The sequence below is a fragment of the Sinocyclocheilus rhinocerous genome, unplaced genomic scaffold (genome assembly GCF_001515625.1).
Source record: "Sinocyclocheilus rhinocerous isolate Xijiao unplaced genomic scaffold, SAMN03320098_v1.1 scaffold1615, whole genome shotgun sequence".
NCBI lineage: Eukaryota > Metazoa > Chordata > Actinopteri > Cypriniformes > Cyprinidae > Sinocyclocheilus > Sinocyclocheilus rhinocerous.
Genome location: NW_015645292.1, coordinates 521,500 through 542,501, shown reverse-complemented (window position 1 = coordinate 542,501; position 21,002 = coordinate 521,500). Strand labels below are relative to the sequence as shown.

The 21,002-nt window shown below is 37.2% G+C and overlaps 1 protein-coding gene across 1 annotated transcript; it reads right to left on the bottom strand.

Annotated features, from left to right (window-relative positions):
- Positions 1-3,360: 3,360 nt before the first annotated feature.
- LOC107705897 (thioredoxin reductase 1, cytoplasmic-like) lies at positions 3,361-20,582 on the bottom strand. Its single transcript, XM_016509415.1, is given in 16 exon segments — positions 3,361-3,875; positions 3,975-4,109; positions 4,902-4,997; positions 5,093-5,200; positions 5,337-5,493; positions 7,555-7,631; positions 8,989-9,064; positions 9,505-9,747; positions 10,967-11,082; positions 11,983-12,125; positions 13,329-13,448; positions 13,530-13,602; positions 14,344-14,451; positions 16,559-16,668; positions 17,907-17,967; positions 20,248-20,582. Coding segments are annotated over 16 exon segments (1,803 nt in total). The 5' UTR covers positions 20,365-20,582; the 3' UTR covers positions 3,361-3,812.
- Positions 20,583-21,002: the final 420 nt, after the last annotated feature.

The following is a 21,002-nucleotide window of genomic DNA, read 5'->3' as shown; positions in this document are numbered from 1 at the left end:
GATTTCTGAAGGATAATGTGACACTTTATACTGGAGTAATGATGCTGAAAATACAGCTTTGCATCACAGAAATAAATTATATTTTAAAGGATATTAAAATAGAAACCATTACTTTACATTGTAATAACATTTTGCAAGATTACTGTTTTTTTCTGTATTTTTGATCAAATAAATGCAGCCTTGATGAGCAGAAGAGACGTCTTTAAAACACATTACAAGTCTTACTGATCCCTAACTTTTGAGCGGTAGTGTGTATATAATTAAAATAACCTTATTACTAATGGGAAGATAGGAATTTTAACCTACAAATTAAAATTTAAACGCATAGTTAATGCATAGATAAATATGTGAAATTGTTAACCATTTAAATCACTCTTATAGTTACAAACAGCTTGCTAAAAGTCTTTTTTTATCCTAAAGTATCCTATATTTTAAGTTTCTCTTTTCTTTTTCCAATCTATTGTTAAATCATGATCTCAAATCTTAATATAGTAAGGTTTATAACAAGTTTAACTAAAGTGCCAACTCACTGTGACTGTGTGTATTGATCTCTCAGTTAATGAGGTTTCTCAGAAACATGTTGACAAAGGATCATGATGTCAGGAAAACTTACTCACTGCTGAATCACCTTCATTTCTCAACTACAGGATTTACACTGGCTTATAAATGTCTGACACCACTCATCTAAAAGCTTCCGATTTGCAATTTGAATTTACTTTTTATTCACCAACAGAAAATCTGTAGTCACATTACAGTCAATATATATATATATATATATATACATTCAGTTTAGAAACCAATATATTTTAAACTACATATATAGAATATTTATGTATTTTTAAAGAAAACTGTTCTATAAATCAATCCACAACCAGCTGAACTTAATGAACTAGAACAGCATTATATCAGATCAAACAGAATGAGACACCTGTAACTCTCTCCTTCAGAAACACACACACACACACACACTCTCTCTCACACACACACAAACACAAACTCTCTCTCTCTCTCTCTCTCTCTCTCTCTCTCTCTCTCTCTCTCTCTCTCTCTCTCTCTCTCTCTCTCTCTCTCTCTCTCTCTCTCTCTCTCTCTCTCTCTCTCTCTCTCTCTCTCTCTCTCTCTCTCTCTCTCTCTCTCTCTCTCTCTCTCTCTCTCTCTCTCTCTCTCTCTCTCTCTCTCTCTCTCTCTCTCTCTCTCTCTCTCTCTCTCTCTCTCTCTCTCTCTCTCTCTCTCTCTCTCTCTCTCTCTCTCTCTCTCTCTCTCTCTCTCTCTCTCTCTCTCTCTCTCTCTCTCTCTCTCTCTCTCTCTCTCTCTCTCTCTCTCTCTCTCTCTCTCTCTCTCTCTCTCTCTCTCTCTCTCTCTCTCTCTCTCTCTCTCTCTCTCTCTCTCTCTCTCTCTCTCTCTCTCTCTCTCTCTCTCTCTCTCTCTCTCTCTCTCTCTCTCTCTCTCTCTCTCTCTCTCTCTCTCTCTCTCTCTCTCTCTCTCTCTCTCTCTCTCTCTCTCTCTCTCTCTCTCTCTCTCTCTCTCTCTCTCTCTCTCTCTCTCTCTCTCTCTCTCTCTCTCTCTCTCTCTCTCTCTCTCTCTCTCTCTCTCTCTCTCTCTCTCTCTCTCTCTCTCTCTCTCTCTCTCTCTCTCTCTCACACACACACACACACACACACACTCTCTCACTCTGCTCAGGCGTGTTTGATCCATCAGCCTGTGATTATTCACTCACTCAATGAAATGCATGGAAATGAGGCACTTTATCCTCATTTTCTCAGGTCTCTAGCTCTTTGTCTCAGATGAATGCGCTGCACTTCACAGGAGCAGGTGTGCGGTCCAGGAATTGAGGGTTTTATTCGCCACTGCATGAATGTGAATATTCATCTGACCTCATCAAAAGAACAAGCAGTCTGAACTGAATTCAGTTATAGTCTGCTATGTGCACTGAATCAAGAGAACACTAGGAAGTGAACATCCTACATTTGTAGTGGCCCAATCCGGTTCTGTACATAACAACCGATTGCTGTTAGAGGAAATAAAGCTTTAGACATTTCCGGTTTATAATGTGTTTCCAGCCAATCAGCTGCTGTCATTCTATCCGGATCCATTTACTGTCAGTGTTTCTGAACTGTATTCATCTCATTCCTACAAAAGCCGCAAGTAAACCAACTTTAAAAATTAGAGACTCTAGGAAGACTTACATGAAATTAGTTAGATTATATTATCTTTAAATTTCAGTAAAACTTCTCAAAGCTGCTTTTAAATGTTGCTGATAAATAAAAACCCTGGAAATAAGTTAATGCAGTAACTCACATGAAATATATCATATTCTGGTCAATAGATATGCATTGTGCTCCTTTTAATCTTTTTTTTTTTATTGCACTGCTTTCTCTATCAAGCAGCAGAAAAAATTTATGTTATAGTTGAACAGTGACAACGTGTAAACACATTGAAAAATTGCAATTGTTCATTAAATTTTCAAGGCTTGTATGGCACTCAGATTAATGCACGTTTTAGATTCATTACTGCACAAATTAAAGTAGTGTACATAGTTTTATTAAAGTTCATGAATAGAATCTGAACAGAGATGCTATGGAAATATTGTACATTCATCAGGTGCTGAGTGACAGTAAAAGAACTGATGCTTAAACACAATCCTTAGAAAGCAAAAGGGAGTGAATGATACGAGATGAAAGGACAAAATAATCCAGAGAGCAAATAAACAGCAAGTCAAACAAACATGCATTTATATTTGAATGAAACCTCTATACAGATACATGTAATCCAGTGACATTTATAAAAATATGAACACACATTTTATTGATATTTCTAAGTGCTTCTTTTTCTTAGTTTAAATACTTTGAGGAAGCATCTACATGCTGCATTTGGTTTGCGCTTCGATCACGTCTCAGTTACTCGACCACTGTATCAGAAAATAATGAGCGGGAAGTGAAATCCATCTTACTAGGATCCTGACGTGGAATGATGCAGAGCAACTGAAGACAAACCACTATTAAATATAGAAAAATAGACTCCTACAACCAAAAGAAATTAAAGTATGCGGCCCTCGTGAGTCAAAGGCCAAAGATCAGTGTAGTCGATGTTAACGTGTTTATCAATTTAAAGTCCAAGTGCAGAAAACATCAGTCGTAACCCGCCACTGAACGTGGGGTAAGGGTTAAAACGTCACAGAGCACCAAACGCGCACGTGTAAGAAAGAAAAGTGTAATATATAGCTTTATTTCAATTACCAAAAACAATTTATAGTTTGAGTTAACAATAAAAACACTGGTAGAAGCACTGTTCATTGTAAGTTTAACTAATGTTAACAAATTAAACCTTATTGCAAAGTGATTAAAAAACACTGAACGTGGGGTAAGGGTTAAAACGTCACAGAGCACCAAACGCGCACGTGTAAGAAAGAAAAGTGTAAAGCACAGACGCATCTGGTGCATTTCTGACTCAGACAATCAGTTAAAGCAGAGTAACCCCGCTGTCTAACAGGCTGTCAATCATCATCTCCTCCCCCAATCACTGGTCTCTTAGCAAGCGAAGCCCCGCCTCTGTCTTACTGCTGCTCCCAGACTCCGCCCACAATGTGCACACATGTTGAAACGATCACATGGTTTGTAAAGGGTGACATTTATGGGGAACAACAGTGAGACACAAAAGCCTTCTGAAGGCAGGGCGGATCATAATGAGTTTTAATGACCTGAGATTATTTAAAGAGACTCAAGTGTGTTTATGCCAAGAGGAAAGGAATAAATCACTAGAATAAACCAGGTTAAACTAGTCCTGACAGCCTGTTAAACGAGCAGGGTTTAACCTCAGCAGCCGGACTGAGTGATGTCTCCGCCGGAGCTCTTGGTGACCTCCATGGCGGTGAATATCTGGAAATGAATGACGGGGAGAACATGTTATACTCAAAGGACTAAGAACATGAAATATCAGTAATATATTACGAAGCAGCAGGGTCACAGAAAGCGCACCTCAGCACATGTCGGGTGAATCCCGATGGTGTTGTCTAGCTGGTCTTTGGTAATTCCACATTTCATGGCGGCACCGAAGCCCTGTGTGACCTCGCCAGCGTTAGGACCCAGATAGTGGAAGCCAATCACACGTTCCTGCACACAGACACAGACAGACAGCAGTTAATACTCCTGAAGGTCCAGGACAGGGAGCGTAGCATCGAATCCAATGCAAATCATTCATACAACACATTTCTTAATGGAAATCAGTCACTGCCTGCTAGAAATGAGCCTGTGAAACGAACAAGTACATGATTTAAAGCCAAATTCACTGCATTTGCTAAATATGCATCATGCAAGCCAACAGATGGCATTAGAACACACACACACACACACACACACACACACACAACAACCACCACCACCACCACCAGGGTAAATATCAAATTAATAGTTAAATGTTTAGAAAAAGTTCTAAATGTTATTTTTTCCTGGAATTGATTTTTTTCCCCAGTGAGCATTGAGAAGGTTATGAATATTAATAATTAACTGATGCATCAATTCAAATTGATTGACAATTATAATCTATTTTCACAATTAAAATATTTAAACTCCATTGGAAAAAAAAAGTTAACACTACAGCAAGATTTGTTAATACATTAGCTAACATTTTTACAGAATGCATGAATCCGTTAATGTTCATTATAAAAATGCAATTCTTCATGGTTCAGTGTTAGAAGATGCAACTTTTGACTTAAAATGTATTCGTAAAATATTGAAATTAAAAACAATGCTGTAGAAGCTAGTGTTAGTTTTCATAATTATATCCTATTAACTCAGACACGAGTCCCCATGAGTCTGTGTGTAGTCAGGTTTAAGTCCCCACCAGGATATATAAACCAGCACACACACACACGTATAGGATGGTGACTGTTATGCATGTCTTACGTTGTCAAGTTTATTGCAGATGATCTTGGCGTAGCACCTGTTGTTGTCCCGGCCGGCAACGGTGAACTCCAGAGGCCAGAACAGACTGTGATAGATCTGCAGAGACCAACACAATCACCAGAACATCATTAAAAGCACAGTCATCATCAGCACAGGTTATTAATATTTCCAGCCTGTTTGCAAACGCGCACCTCGAGGTTCTGCTGTCCGTAGATCTCGACGGCCTTCTCCTCTGGGTAACCACAGCTGCCGTATTCCATCGGAGTGAAGACGGTGGTGGGAACGTTCACATAATCGCACTGAAACGACACACAGAGAGGGAAACAGGAACTGGTGAGATCGCAGAAAACCAACGGCTATTTACAGAGTTTAATCTAACGTTCATAACACATAAATCTAATGGGAATGGCAGGAATGGTTATGACAACGCCAGACCTTCAGAGATGCTCCAGCAAACAGTCGGCGAGCCAGAAGTTTCCCGGCCTGAATGGCCACAGGCGTCAGCTCCCACTTCCCCTCCAGGATGTCTCCAATGGCATAGATGTGAGGAACGCTGGTCTGCTCCTCATCGTTCACTGGGATCTTCCCGTTCCTGGACGGAGGAACAGAAAACAACTCAAATGTTAGCATTGGTAGAGCAAAGTCCAAGTCTTGAAGACTTTATCTATTCCACACCAACAACAAACAGTGAAACAGAGTCCCAATTAAAAGTCCATTTCACACTTGGTTCTGATGCTTCATCTGAATCGGTTTACTTCCATTCCCTTCACAAATCTCTTTTCATGTTGTTGTGAAACGTTTGTGTCATTATTGTGAGCAGCAGGACCATATTCTACAATTCTTTTTCCTCATAACTTTGTTTTAATTAATCCGTGTATTCCTTACACTTGCATTTGCAACTAAAAATAGATATGCATGATCTGCGAAAGGTATTCAGGAGCATGTGTGCAAATTAAGGGTGGCTCAGAATACACTTTTTTTTGTCACTGTGTCAGATTATGCGATTCTGACTCCTAAAATCATGTCGTGAACAACAAACATGTCAGACTACACGTTGCAATTCATCGCTTGCCGTCTTTAATGATGTGCGTGCTGTCATGGACCAGACAGAAGGTGCCATGAGCGTAAACAAACAATGGCTCTGTCTTGTCGTCAGAAAAGCCCACAAATCTGGATTGCATGAAGAGGAGAGTATGGACTGTCAAAGAGAGCTGAGGTAAAATAGTTTTTAACCTTTTTTCACTGTCGCGGTAGTCCCTCGAGTATCAGTTTTCTTCCACTATGACAAACTACACGAGATGAAACGATTGAATCTTGTGTCCCCACGACACCATACATCAAGCAGATCGTGTCAAAATTGGGCTAAAATCATGTAGTCTGAACTGAGCTTTAAAGTCCCTCAGTCTTATGAAGTTTAAGATCATAAAAAGTCTAAATGTCGGTTGGATATATTTAAATGTACTGCCATATCAGCTTCATCTGCTATCACGTGGCAGATACAAATTAAACATTCAACAGCATAATAATATCATAATAAAAACAAACCTTATAGAAAATTTTGACCTTATGCAGAAAGCCAAGTTGACGCATAATTCTATGAAAAATTCTTTAAATGCACAAAAAATTGAAAAGTTTTTCTGGGTCCATAATTCAGTCTTTAAACGTTTCATAAAAAGTCTTAAATGATTTAATAAACGTCTTATTTTAGCAAGAAAAAAAAAAAGGAATCGCTTTTAACTTCAAAAGGCTATGATTTCATTTAACAAATATGAGCGCTGCACATTTCAACATAGATATGCAGTGTGGCTGCGTGTTCACTGTGTGTGTGTGTGGTCATGTGTACGGTTTATACAGTTTAAGGTAGGCCTATAAATAATTACATAACTATTAAATACAGTTTGAAACAAATATTTAAAAACCATGTGCACTTTGTCATTGTGCCCCTAAATATTTAAACTTAAGACACAAATGCACCTTCAAGCCCAGAGTTTGTCTAAAGCCCAAATAAACCCTCTTGAGACTGCTGCAGAAAAATGAAACGAAAAATGCTTTGTAATATAACAGCCACATTACATCAACTTCAGCTCACTTCTGCAATCTAAGAAAACTGAGTGTTGCTGTAACTAATGCACAGTGACTTCTCAATGTAGACACATTCTGTGGTACGTTAGAAACACACTGTGCATTACTAAACTGAAATAAGCAACTAAGTCAGCATTTCGAATCATAAATCTGTAAATGCTCAGCGAGTCGCTCATACAGAGGAACCATAAAAGAGCCGTGCATCACTCGCATATGCGTGAGGGTCATATGGAATCACATGATTCTACTCGAGAACGGATCTAAACCTCTGTGCTGCACTGATCTCTCAGACGGACTCAAACCACACACAGCTCACTTCGGTGTATGTGTGAATTAATGCGCATGAATGGAAATGTTCAGCTGAATTCATCCTGCCCCAGTGTACTCTATTAACACAGTCCGTGTGTCCTCTGGTCAGACGCTGGATGCACTTCTCAGTTCCCAGAGTTAATACTGCTGATTCACCGTGACACTCCGGAGCCCGCCTCTGACCCCGCCCTCTCAAAAGCTACCACAACAACAAGGAGGGAGGGAATATGAGGACAGATTAAACCATACAAAAGAGACATACTTGGCATTGACTTTAACTCCAGCCTTGTCCAGACCGATCTTTCCTGTACAGGCGTCACGACCCACTGCGATCAACACCTGCAGAGACACAGCAGCATTAGAAATACTAAAGGAATGTGACAATGCTGATTACCACAGAAACACCAGACTCCTCCATCGGTTACAAAGAAAACAACAAATAATAATAATGAGCAAAGCATTGTTTAATGGATCTAAGAGCACCCACAGGAATTACATCAACACAGTAGTCTGTTTAGTACAACTCAAAGGAAGGTTTATATTGAATAATTGATGCAAGAGCTTTAACAAAACTACTTGACATTACTGCTTTTAAACCCTCTGTAACTGCAATCTCATGCTCACAATTCCCACTGACTCGAGCAGCTGGTGTCACACTAACCACATGATCCACTAACAAAGTGAAAATACTTTGTGCCTTTGTGTCATCAAAATGAATGTAAAAATTTGAAAAGAGTGTTTGAAACAGCTCATGTTTTAATATGGTCTTCGAACACAAAAACACTAGGACGTTATGTACACGGTCTTAAAAATAAATGTATGAAGAACCACTTAAAGATACGGGCTCTGTTCCAAAACCTAGAGAGCCGCCTACAAATATTGAGAAAAAAAAAAAAAATTTTTTTTTGAAACAGAGAAATTATTTACTTATCAAGGATGCATTACATTGTTCAAAAGTGCCAGTAAAGACATTTATAATGATACAAAGGAATTCCATTTCAAATAAATTCTGTTCTTTTGAACTTTCTATTCATCATATTTTTGCGGAAACTGATGCATTTTTCCGGATTCTTTAAAGCAGCACAACTGTTTTCAACATTGATAATAATCAGAAATGTTTCTTGAGCAGCAAATCAGCATATTAGAATGATTTCTGAAGATCATGTGACACTGAAGACTGGAGTAATGATGCTGAAAATTCACAGCAATAAATTACATTTTAACAGATATTCACATAGAAAACAGTTATTTTAACTTGTAAGACTATTTCACAATATTACATTTCATTTAAACAAATAAATGCAGCCTTGGTGAGCAAAAGAGACTTCTATCATAAACATTCCACCGACCCCAAACTTTGTGCTGTGTGTCTTTGTATACACATTTATTTATATTTTCCCAACATTTGTGCAAGCTAAGTATTTTTATGCGAGTCAAATTTGTGATTAGTCTCCTGTATTTCCCATGAAGACGTCTATATGTACAGAGCTGTTTTCAGGCCACTTATGAGGTTTCAGTTCAGTCTGCTTTAGGAGATGTCTATGTAGGGTTAGGGTTGAAAGCAGGACAGCTCACCAGTTTTGAAACATAGCCAGAGATAGCAGACAGCAGAAGATAAACCCAGATGCACTGCAATGATATCTGAAAGGAATTCCACTTTTTGGCCAACAGAAAGGCACACAGACATGATACTCACAGTGTTGTATTCCCCTTCAAAGATTTCATCACTCTCGGTTGATTTGGCCGTCACTTTAAGTCGGAATAATTACTGTCTTGTGAAGTGAAAAAGCTTATAACTGTTGCTTCCAGCTAAAATTTTAATGATGTGGAATGGAGGCGGAAAGCCCAATGAGATCATGTGTTGATGTGTTTCCTTTGTACTGCATATGCCTCTGAGAGCAAGATGTGTCATCAATGTTTTTGCTCTGTTTTCCCAGAGGTGGGAGACTGTACATTTTAAATCTGTATATCTGTATGATATTTGGCAGCTTTGACAACATTTGAAAACACTAACAGGGTGGTTTCATAGGAAGGGACATTGTCATTTGTTTAAGCTGCCCGATTTGAAAAAAAAAAAAAAAAAAAAAAAGAATGATCGTTTATCACCAACATAATGGAGTAAAGAGGCCATGATCATAATACTCCTAAAGAGCATTTCATAACCGCAGCTGCGATAGATAAAGCATCATTTCAGATTTTAGTAATGTTTAACAGCACACATGCACCAACCTTGGTAGGAACAAACTTCCTGAGGAATTTGACCCCGTGTGTCTCCATGCAATCTCCCGCACGGTTGGCCATGTCCTGATCGAATCCTCGCAGCAGAATGGAGCGAACCATGACGGTCACATCCAGCCCCAAACCGGCCAGAAACCCCCCGCACTCCAGAGCCACATACGACGCCCCGACGACAAGAGTCTTCCCGGGACAGTAGGGCAATGAGAACAGGTCATCGCTGCGAATAACGAACAAAACCGGTGAGGACACACAGACGGATCACGTTTCCTCAAATGGAGACAAAAGTTCAGACGTACAGTTAAACATCATAAACGCTGCCAAAGAGAAAAGTCAATATACTGAAAACCGCAGAGGCTTGAGTCTTGCCAAACACCTGCCATTCACTTCCTTATCAGATAAAAGATGAATGAACCATCAGGAAATCTCAGACGCGAGTCATAAAGCAACATGCATGCACTCATCATCAAAGGCCAAACTCTATTTGAAAGTTAACATCACTACGGCCTTGTTCAGACTGCCAGTTCAAATCCGATTTCTGTGCATATCCGATTGGAATCTGATCATATTTAGCAAGTAAGAACGGCCAAAAATTTTTACAACGGGCAGATTTGTACACATCCGTTTCAAGCTACATTCATATGTGGTTTGAAATCCTATTCAAATCCATTTCTGGAAATCCGTTTCCGTCTGACCGCTCAGATCGGATTTCACGGATTGTCACTTTCTCACGTCACGTAAAACGTAAACGCATCTGACGTCTTTGCAGAAACAAGGCTGTGTTGTTGCAAACTGCAAGTAACGAGGAGAATGACAATATACTGCTGCTCTACACACCTCTTTTGAGTTTTGAGACGGCAGCACAGAAAAAAAGCCACACATTCCAGCTTTCCTACGTTTCTGCCGCTTCCTCATAAAACATAATATAATCCAGCACGACGGCAACATGTTGTCATGTTATAAGACAACATTTCTTTCGAAAACTGTATTGCTGTTAATGTTGTTTTTAGCATAGGCAAACCAATGCAACGTCATTGCCATAGCAACCAGTGCAGATATTCAGTTAAAACGAAAAACAAATCAGATCTGAACTGTTGCGGTGCACAGTGTGGACAGTCAATCATTTAGATCGGATACGCAAATAATCGGATTTGGACTGACAGTCTGAACAAGGCTTATGCCATACTCAGCCCAAATGAGCAAATGTGCAAGTATGTTATTTAAAAACAAGTAACCACATGACCATCATACAGAAAGAAATCCTCCTCTTATTTGACACATCATTCAGTGGAAGCTTTCCTTCCCTTGGTGACGGAGAATGAATCAGCTTTAAATCAATAAATCCTGTAAATAAATCAGCAACGGACCCCGAGGTCCTGCTGTGTTTATCCGGCTCTCCAGAGTGAGTTTACCGCGGTGAACTCAGAGTCTTATCTCACCTGGTGATGCAGTACTCTTTGTCTCCAGGGATGCCCAGATAACGAGGCCTCTCTCCCGTCGCCAGAACAAACTTAGCGGCAGTGTAGAACATCTCTTTCCCGCGCTTGTTTGTGGCCTGTTGGGAAGAGAAAAAAGTAAGACGAGGGCAGGTTTTGGCAGACTTTGATTTGCAATGCAACAGGCAACTTTTAGCATCTGATGCTGCTGCCATTTAGATTAAGATACAAGAAAAACCAACACACACAGAAACAGCAGCTCTTCTATCCTGAGCAATGTCATTAAGGCATATTTTCCTGTTTGTCCTCTGAATTTTAAAGTCACCAAACATGAAAGATTGCTGTTAATTCTCTGTTTGCTGGAAGCTAAACGTGTAATTGCATGCTCTTGGAAAAAAGAAGAAAGTCTTGGCGTGTCTCAATGGATAAAGCGGATGACCTCATGCCTTGCCTTAGAAAAGATTACCTATTTTTTGAAAAACAAACTTCATGTATTTTGGTCCATTTGAAAAGTGTTCTATGACTTTTTGGAGAGTCCAGATGGTGACTCCTTTGTTGAATTGATGGACATTAAAAGTATATAGACAAGTATGTTATTGCTGTATGCTCTTTTTTTCCCAAGCGTATGGAGTTATCTTTTTATTTATGCATGTATTGTTATTATTATTACTTTGTTTATCCAGTTATAATGAAAAATTAAAATGTTGTTTAAACCTGTGTGACAATGTATGACAAATAAAACTGTTGTTCAAAAAAAAAAAAAAAAAGGCATATTTTCCAGTGTTTTAATGCTAAAAGGAATAATTAAATATGCCTTACACTTAAGCGATCAAACTCAAACATCCCTAGTGGAAAATAATCCAGTTGTCTTTGCATTCACATTATACCTGGACTTGTAGTGGACTTGGATCTCTTTTCTTTTTTGTTTCATCTTAGCTGTGACCGTTAGCTTTGCCTTCACAATGCATGCTGGGAACTGAACACAGCACGACTGGCTTGCTGGGTCAGAACACACTTGCCTTGATCTTGTGCGGCTCCACAAACTCAGCGTAAGCGTTGACGTAATTGACGTTTTTGTCTCGTAGGGAAACTCTGTAGCCCCAGTTCAGTGAACCGATGTAGTTATTCACCGCGGTCCTCATCGTCTCCCAGTTGTGAGTCACTTTAACAAAAGGCCAATATTTGAGGAGAATGTGGATGAAAACAGGAGAAAGACAAAAAGAAATCTACATTAAGACCAAGAAAGGGAAGCTCTTGAAAGCAAAAGCTTTGCAACACACTGAATTTTGTAACGATGATCACTCGTTCTGTGTATTCGGACGACTTCTGGTGTTAAATCTCACATCAACAATTCTTTCATTAAAGATATCGGTAACACTTTACAATAAGGTTCATTAGTTAACGTGAACGAAGCATGAACAATACTTCAACAGCATTTATTAATCTTAGTTAATGTTAATTTCAACATTTACTAATGCATTATTAAAATCAAAAGTTGTGCTTTAGCATTAGTTAATGCACTGTGAATTAACAATGAACGACTATTTTCATTAACCAACATTAACAAAAATTAATAAATACTGTAATACATGTATTGTTCATGTTAGTTAATACATTATATGCGACCCTGGAGCACAAAAGCAGTGTTAAGTCGCTGGGGTATATTTGTAGCAATAGCCAAAAATACATTGTATGGGTCAAAATTATACATTTTTCTTTTATGCCAAAAATCATTAGGATATTAAGTAGAGATCATGTTCCATGAAGATATTTTGTAAATTTCCTACTGTACATATATTAAAACTTAATTTTTGATTAGTAATATGCATTGCTAAGAACTTCATTTGAACAACTTTAAAGATGGTTTTCTCAATATTTTGATTTTTTTGCATCCTCAGATTCCAGATTTTCAAATAGTTGCATCTCGGCCAAATATTGTCCTATCCTAACAAACCATACATCAATGGAAAGATTGTTTATGTATAGCTCTCAATTAAAAAAAAAAAGACCCTTATGACTGGTTTTGTGGTCCAGGGTCACATATTAACTCTCATAATGGTCTTTCAAACAATTTCAATAAATATTCACAAGGCTGCAGTCACAGAATTAATAAAACTATGCTGAAGCTTTCAGAGAAAGAGAAAATCAATCTGAAACTGAGAAGTCTTCAGAGCAGAAATCACAAAATTGCATCACAACACATACGACCATAAAATCTGTACCGCATGAAGAATGCACGTTTACTTTTACTTCTTCTATCTTCTATCTGCAATGCATTAAATCATGTGAAGTCATTTTTGTCAGCCATCCATATCTGTATCATGTACAGCTTCATATTTCCGGCCGTGCTGAATCTACGGCTCACCCTGATCAGAGAATTCCCAGCCGAACTTGCGTGCGTCCTCCATGGCGGTGCCCAGCAGAGCCGTTTGATGCATCAGTTTCTTAGGAATACAGCCCACGTTCACACATGTGCCTCCTAGACCTGCACAGAAACATCTTATCATCATCTTATTAGAAGTTTGTTTAGATTATACTTGCATGGTTTTGATTCCGGTTTTTTTACCCCAGGTTGTGCCCTTCGGTGTGGGAACAACATAATCCAGAACCATGACCTTCTTCCCCAAGGCGGCTGCTTCCTGTTTGGGCAGGAAGGGGAAGCGTTAAAATCAGATTCATGTGCAAAACCCACAGAAGGGTTGCTATAGTTTGGCTAAATTAATTTTTCCATGTCTGTATCAGGGTTTTACATGCACTATCAATATAATGATTTATATTTTTGATGACTTTGCTAGGAACATATGCAAAAATATGCACCTGCATTTTTTAATTTGACATTTAGTTTACAAAAAAAAGTGTCATTAGTGTTATTTGATTCTTTTCTGTGAATCATTTTAAAGTTTTTATTTCAATAAATCAATTCAAAACTAAAATATCCAAGAAAAAATATATATATATATATTTAATGTAGTTAGCAAATTATATGCAAATAAAAATAATACTAAATATAAAATTCATACAAACATAAAAAAAACTGTATAAAATATATAAATATATTTGTATATAAAAAAATACTCCTGTTTAATTACTAGGTATTGCATACAGAAAAAAAAATATTTTTCTTTGTGTTAGTGTAAAAGAGTGCCTCAAGTTGATTTTTACCTAAATTTGTATTTTACTTCTTGCAAGTCAAAAGCTAAAACATATATATTTTTAAAAATTGCTATAATACCAAGGCCTAAAACAGGGTTCATTTATGCAACTTAAGCATCTGAGATGACAAAGTGGCTCGACTTGACCTGAATTCACCCCACACACACATACAGTATTTAATCAGCATTATAAATGAAGGATCTCTTTCTCAGTGTAATTTAACTCACCTTTGAGCAGGCCAGACCGCCAGAACCACCGCCAATGACGATGAGATCATAGTCGTACGCCTTACTGCCTTCACCCAGCAGCTTCTGCAGGTCGCCATCTTTGTGTGCCTGTTACCACGACAACCAACCCATCATTAGCAGGAGCATAAAAACGATGCTGATAAGAGGCATCGTGAAGAGGTGCTTCAGCATTATTCAGCTCGATTACCAAAGGTCTTCCCCACAGAGCTGCTTTACACTCCGTTATGAAAGAGCTGACAGATCTACAGACAGATGCATTATGCTTATGCACAGATTATGTGCATCCCAGACACAGAATGCCGCATTTTAATGCAGATGGAGCATCTGGACTCAACGGTGCTATAAACAAACACGCTAAAATACTGTGAGAAGTTGCTCTTAATCATTTTAGGAATCGAGTCTACCAATTTAAAGGTTACCAAGGTCAAGATACCTAGACGGCTAAAGGCCTGTTGAGAACAAACTCCAAAACAAATGATCACAGCTGCAAAAAAATGATTTGACATAAGGGTTGAAAAATTATTAAATTATTAAAAAAAAAAAAAAATTTTCGCTGAAGCCCTGCAGTTACATATTGAAAGCTATTTAGTCAGTTAAAAAATACTTGACACACCAGTTTTATTTTTAATATTTAATTATTTTAAACAATACTTGTAATATGTTTAAAAAAATATTTAAAGCATTTAAACAGAAATCAACATCCTAGACATTAAAAGCCAAAATGTATAAAAAGCAGATTTATTATTATTATTATTATTAAAAATGCAATGCGTATCAAACTGGCAGCTAGATATTATTGTAATATCAAATCAGGAGGTCTATGGCGATTCCCAGCCATAATAATAACAGAAGACTTCATTTGCAAATACAGATAACTCCGTTTTTAACAATTCTCAGAAATCATGTTTTTTCATTGTGCATTCCAATTGATCTCAATCAAACTGCAGTTGGGTTATTTTGACTAGGTTAAAAAATAACTAAAAACAGCTAACTAACACAATAAAAACATAACATTAAAAAACGATTTTTTAAAATGAAAAAAAAAAAAAAACGAGTTATCGGTTTTTGCAAATAAACTCTTCAACAGTAGTCACAACTAACAACTAAGATTCTTATATTTGACGTTGTTTAAAATCTCTCACACACAAATTTTCAATCACATGCTGACACGTGAGATATTTCAGAGTGAAACGGACACATTTTAGAATGAAACTGAAAGTCCTGCCCTGAATCATGATGACAGCAATTTTGTAAATTAAATGGGACAAAACACCATCTAGCAGACAGACGGTACATGCAGCTACATTTAATTACCTTTTAATGACTAATAATTGATACTCACATCCCCGGTTTCACAGACAAGGCTTAAGCTCAGTCCCAGACTAAAATGTAAGTCTGAGCTGCTTCAACTGAAAGAAACTTGCACTGATTGATCTTAAAATGTGTCAGTGCCCTTGGTTTGTCTCAAGATGCACACCAGTAATGTATTTTTTTCCTAAGGCATGTTCATAAAAATGACTTAAATGTCCTAATTGAACTATGGCCTAATCCTGGCTTAACCTAAGCCCTGTCTGTGAAACCAGGCCTTCATCTTCTACTTCAACAATCACGAAAGGGTGTGAGGCTTTTGCAGCAGAACGTCACTAACTCAGTCACGCATCCGCTCATGACCATCAGCTCAGCAAGAACTGCTTCATTTTAATACCAAATCCCCTTTGTTTGCCAAAAAATGTGTGTTTAATTTTCATTAATTAAAAGCTAAATTAACTTAATGTTTTATGCCTTCATTTGATAACCAGAAAAACAGAATTTCTGAGGAAAAAAAAAATCATAAGGCTATTGTAAGAATAAATAAATAATAATAATAATAATAAATAAAGTTGCTTTTATTCATTCAAATAATTAGAAATGCTAAAACACAGAATTTGGTAAGAATAAATCAAAACGTGAGAAAAAATTAAACATTTCATAGGGTCCTAAACATGTATTTTTATGTACTTTTAATAAACTGATGTTAAATTGTATAAGTTTCATGATATTAATTAATTAGACATGCTTTTTGATTAATATAAATTTAACCATTAAAAAGGAGTCCAGACAAAATCAAATAAAAAAAAAAAAAACAGAATTTGGGAAAAAACAAAACGGATTTCATAGGGCCCTACATGCAGAGATCAGTCAGAAGAATCAGCACCTTCATGGTGTTGTCACAGCCTCCGATGTGTTTCTTGCTGATGAAGACATTGGGGACGGTTTTCTGCCCCGTCATCTCATGCAGTAAGTCCTGGTAGTTGGTTCCGTCCTCTGAAACACATCAGACATGATCAGCCAGGATCTCACCGCTCACGTTTCACATCTACACCACATGGGCAGCTCTCCAATAATCGAATCAGGTTCGGATCTGGCACTGCACACCTGCTTCTGAAAGCAATGTCTGGCTCCAAACACAGAGGAAAAAACATCAGCTAATCAGGTTTAGAGCTGTTCGCCAGAGAATCCATTATCAGGGTCATGATGCTACTAACCTGAGATGAACAGCTGCGCATGGACAGTGAGATAAAGAGAGCGTGAGACATGAAAGAGACACGGAGGAGGGTACGGACGAGTGAAGGAAAGCAAGAAGGGGAAGAAGACTTCAGACGTTAGTAATGCTGAAGTTGGAGTGACTCAGCAAGTCGTCCGTCACGGCCAACACTTAAACATTAACTTAAGAGCTTCAGCACAATGTTCAGAGACCACAGCTAGAGTATTTCAGCTCAGCTCCGTCAAAGAGGCGGTAAAAGTTCAATACCCTTAAACATGAACGTTACATAATATTAGCTGAAGTGGAAACACATGCAGATAACATGCATAATCAGTAACCTTGCATATCAGGAAGAGCATCACATAAAAATGCATGTAATGCAATTGCATGTTCAGCAAAACAAATAAAGCAAAGATTGTTTTTTTGTTTATTTATGTAGTCAACAAACAGTATTCAGTAATCTCAGAACTATCTGTAGACAGCATGCATCACTGACAAAATATAAGGACTCGAATAACCTCGCCAGTTTTATCATTTGAAGATAATTAGTCCTGATAAACAAATAAACACACAATAGGGTGCAAAGCCTCTGGAGAAAATGCTTTTATTTACATTGTTAAAAACTTTTTGTTTTTCCTTCAAAATGCTAAAATCTAATTTTTCTAAATTTAGTTTGTTTGGTTGATAGTAAACACCACACCAGCTTCTCTGGCGATTTCGATGGAAACCATATGCAAGTTTTTTTTTTTTTTCAATCTTGAATTTAAAATAGAAACTAAAGTTAACCTATTTTCCCTACAAATTAAAAAATAAAGTTTGACAGACAATTAAGCTCTGATACCATGCACATAAAATGGGTGAAAATATAGATACTGAAATAATCTGCTGTTATTCCCATCAACTGAAGAACAGAACAGGCAGTAACCAGCACAGCCTGCATGCATTTCATTCATTAGCACAAAAGTCATTTGATTCCTCTTCTGATATGCAAAAGGATAAAAAGTTATTGTGCTCTTACCCATCAGGTCCAGTTCTACTGCATTGCACTTGACATTCAGCTCTTTAAAGAGCTCCTTCACCTGGAATTAAAGAAAACTATACATGTTAATTATTCAACAAGCCTTCAAACACTTTAGCAGAAAAATACCCATTACAGCTTTTTAAATGCATGTCATGAGTATCTCACTATCAGTGAAGTACTTGGGCAACAGAAACCAAGCTTCAAGTTCATGGAACGTGAGGTGGTCAAGACTATTCAAGATCCATGACACATTACGTGCAAAACCACAAAAGAATAAAATCATTTAGGCTGTGGTAAAATGAGGGTTATCTATACATACTTAGTATCTGAATTCTTCACAACCTGCTGGTTTATTTTCCATCACTAGTTTGGAAAGCACATCACATTCGCCATTCTGCTTACAATGACTATAGATTAACCTTCATCCCAAAGTCTAAAACGCAATCGTTTCTATGAAAACACTATTCTCCATTAACTTTAAGGGTATTTCCAAAAGCAGTTTTGTACCCAGCGCACAGCTGTCCTTCTGCACTCCGACACACACTTGAGGAAGACGCGTGACAGACCAGGATCATACCGTTTATGCTGGTAAATGTCATCATATGAGTCAGTATTTGATATTTAATTGTGAACATGCATTTCTGCCCATTTTCTTACTTTTGCCACGTTTTAACACTAACCTAAAGAGACAGTGCTGGATTACAGCATAGATTTAACCCTTTAAGAGCACTATTTCATGAAGAATGTTTTTTCTTCAAATTATAGCTCACACCGTTAGACTTAATTTTAGTTTGTTTTGCGATTCGGCCCGAATCAGTTTTTAAAGCGTTTTTGAAAAATCACTTACTCTGCCTTTAATTTTAATTCAAACTGACTTATGTCTATAGCAGATTACGAAATTAACAGTTATACTTATTTCACGCCACAGATTATAAATGCTGCGAAGCATAAAATCACTATTACATGAACTTGACATTGACAAACTACTTTTTTTTTGTAATTTTACCACCTTTTTTTACTGCCAATTTAATATCAGCCATAAAATGACAAAATTAAAATTTTAATTGTGTACATAATAATTTATTTTAATCTTAAAGTTATTTTTCCGCAAATTTTCCCCAAAACATAACGAGTCTAAAAACATGCAAACACAAATAATAATAATAATAATAATCTGTACAGTGCCTTTAAAACTCAAAGCACTTTACAACATAGCAGAATAAAACAAATACAACAAATAAGAAATAAACAAACAAACAACAACATAATAAAAAGTAAGGAATTATTAAGGAAAATGTATACAAAAACCAAACAAATAATCCAGCAATTGTTATTTTGAAATAAATGTTTTAAAACAATACAAACACAATTTGAGCACATAATCATATCCTCCTGGGACCCAGGCATAGACTTCTATATATTAAATTTTTTAGGTTTGATCATAAACACTGCCTCTGCTTGGTCTTTAAATATGACTGATATTGACAGAATGATAAAATTTAGCACTCTTAGGGAAATATGATAATGTTTTGTAATTATCATTTAAATCTGGCTAATTTTAAAATTGTTTATCGTAAATAAACATCTCAGAAAAATGGTATGGGGTTTCAAATCAGAATATGACTTTTTGTTATAAAACGGGGCATAATTTTCATACATGTCTTCTGTAGAGGACTCCAGGACAAACATGTTAATCAGGCATTTTGGGGAAACACAACAAGAAATTATAGATCAATATTCCTATGAAATATGAGATATTCTTATGAAAATGTCACCAAGTTATTACTCCCATTATTACACCTCGTTTTTCATTATGGTTTGCCCCAAGAACACATTAATATGCAAATTAGATGCAATGTATAGATGCAATGTATAGAACAGGAATACCAGTTTATGGACATTTTACACACATATCCCTTAAAGTAAAATAGTACATCAGATCATCATGCGTTATATCCTTCATAACATATTTTAGAATCATCTTTATACAAAGATTAGCTAAAAATAGCCTGAAACTTAAAAACGGAAAAATAAAGACCAAACAAATAAATAAATAAACACATATAAAAAAATAAATAATTGTTTTTGCCTTTTCATGTCGATTTTTTTTTTTTTAATAACTTAGTCCTGGCGTTCGGACACAGAATAAAATATGAATAAAATATATTTTTTCAGAGAAGTTTTTTCTTATTGTCCAACCAATGTAATGACATAAAAAACAACAAAATTCACTTTTTTCTGGCTCTCAGGAGGATGCACTCTCCACTGACTGACTGATGACCACTACACACACACACACACACACACACACACTTCTCGTGTTTCTGTCCGCGCTCACCTTGACGCAGTAGGGACAGAAGCTCTTGCTGAACACCAGCACTTGATGAGAATCGATCAGCTCTTCGATCTTCGATCGGATCTGCTCGCGTCCCGCGTCATTCTCGATGGGCGGCATGACGATCAATAACCGATCACGGGTCGATATTCCGCGCTCTTCCGCTTCCTGAGTCGATGATTACGTTTAAAAGCAAACCTTATCTCAACATTAACTCATAATGTGACATTAAATATCATGTTAAATGAGACTAAAACCACTCCTGTCATCTCGAGACCGCCGCCGAATGACGCTCCGCCGCTGGAGCTCGCCTCTTACATAAGACCCCACGAGCCTGACCCGCGCGCGCCTGACTGAAAATCAGCCCGGCTTCGCTTACTAAGACCCACGTGTTGTCTAATATATCTGTCATAACTTATAATGTAAAATAAGCGCGGAAAATAAACTCAAGCCCTTTAAATTAAACTGATTCTACGGTACCGTGAATCTCAGTAGACCTCATACTCTGAATAAATACATTGATAATTGATATTATGATTTACTCTTATTATTATTATGTATAACAATGTAAGACAACCGTGGAAAACCCGTCAGGCAGTATTTGTAGACGCCTCAGTGAGTTTGAAATGGACACTTGCGCCATCTGGTGGCTCAAACCGACCAATGCGCAACTCATTTACAGTAGATTCGCAGAAAATGTACTAATAATTAATTAGTTAACTGAAATTAAAATTAATCAGTTAAAACTAAAACAAATA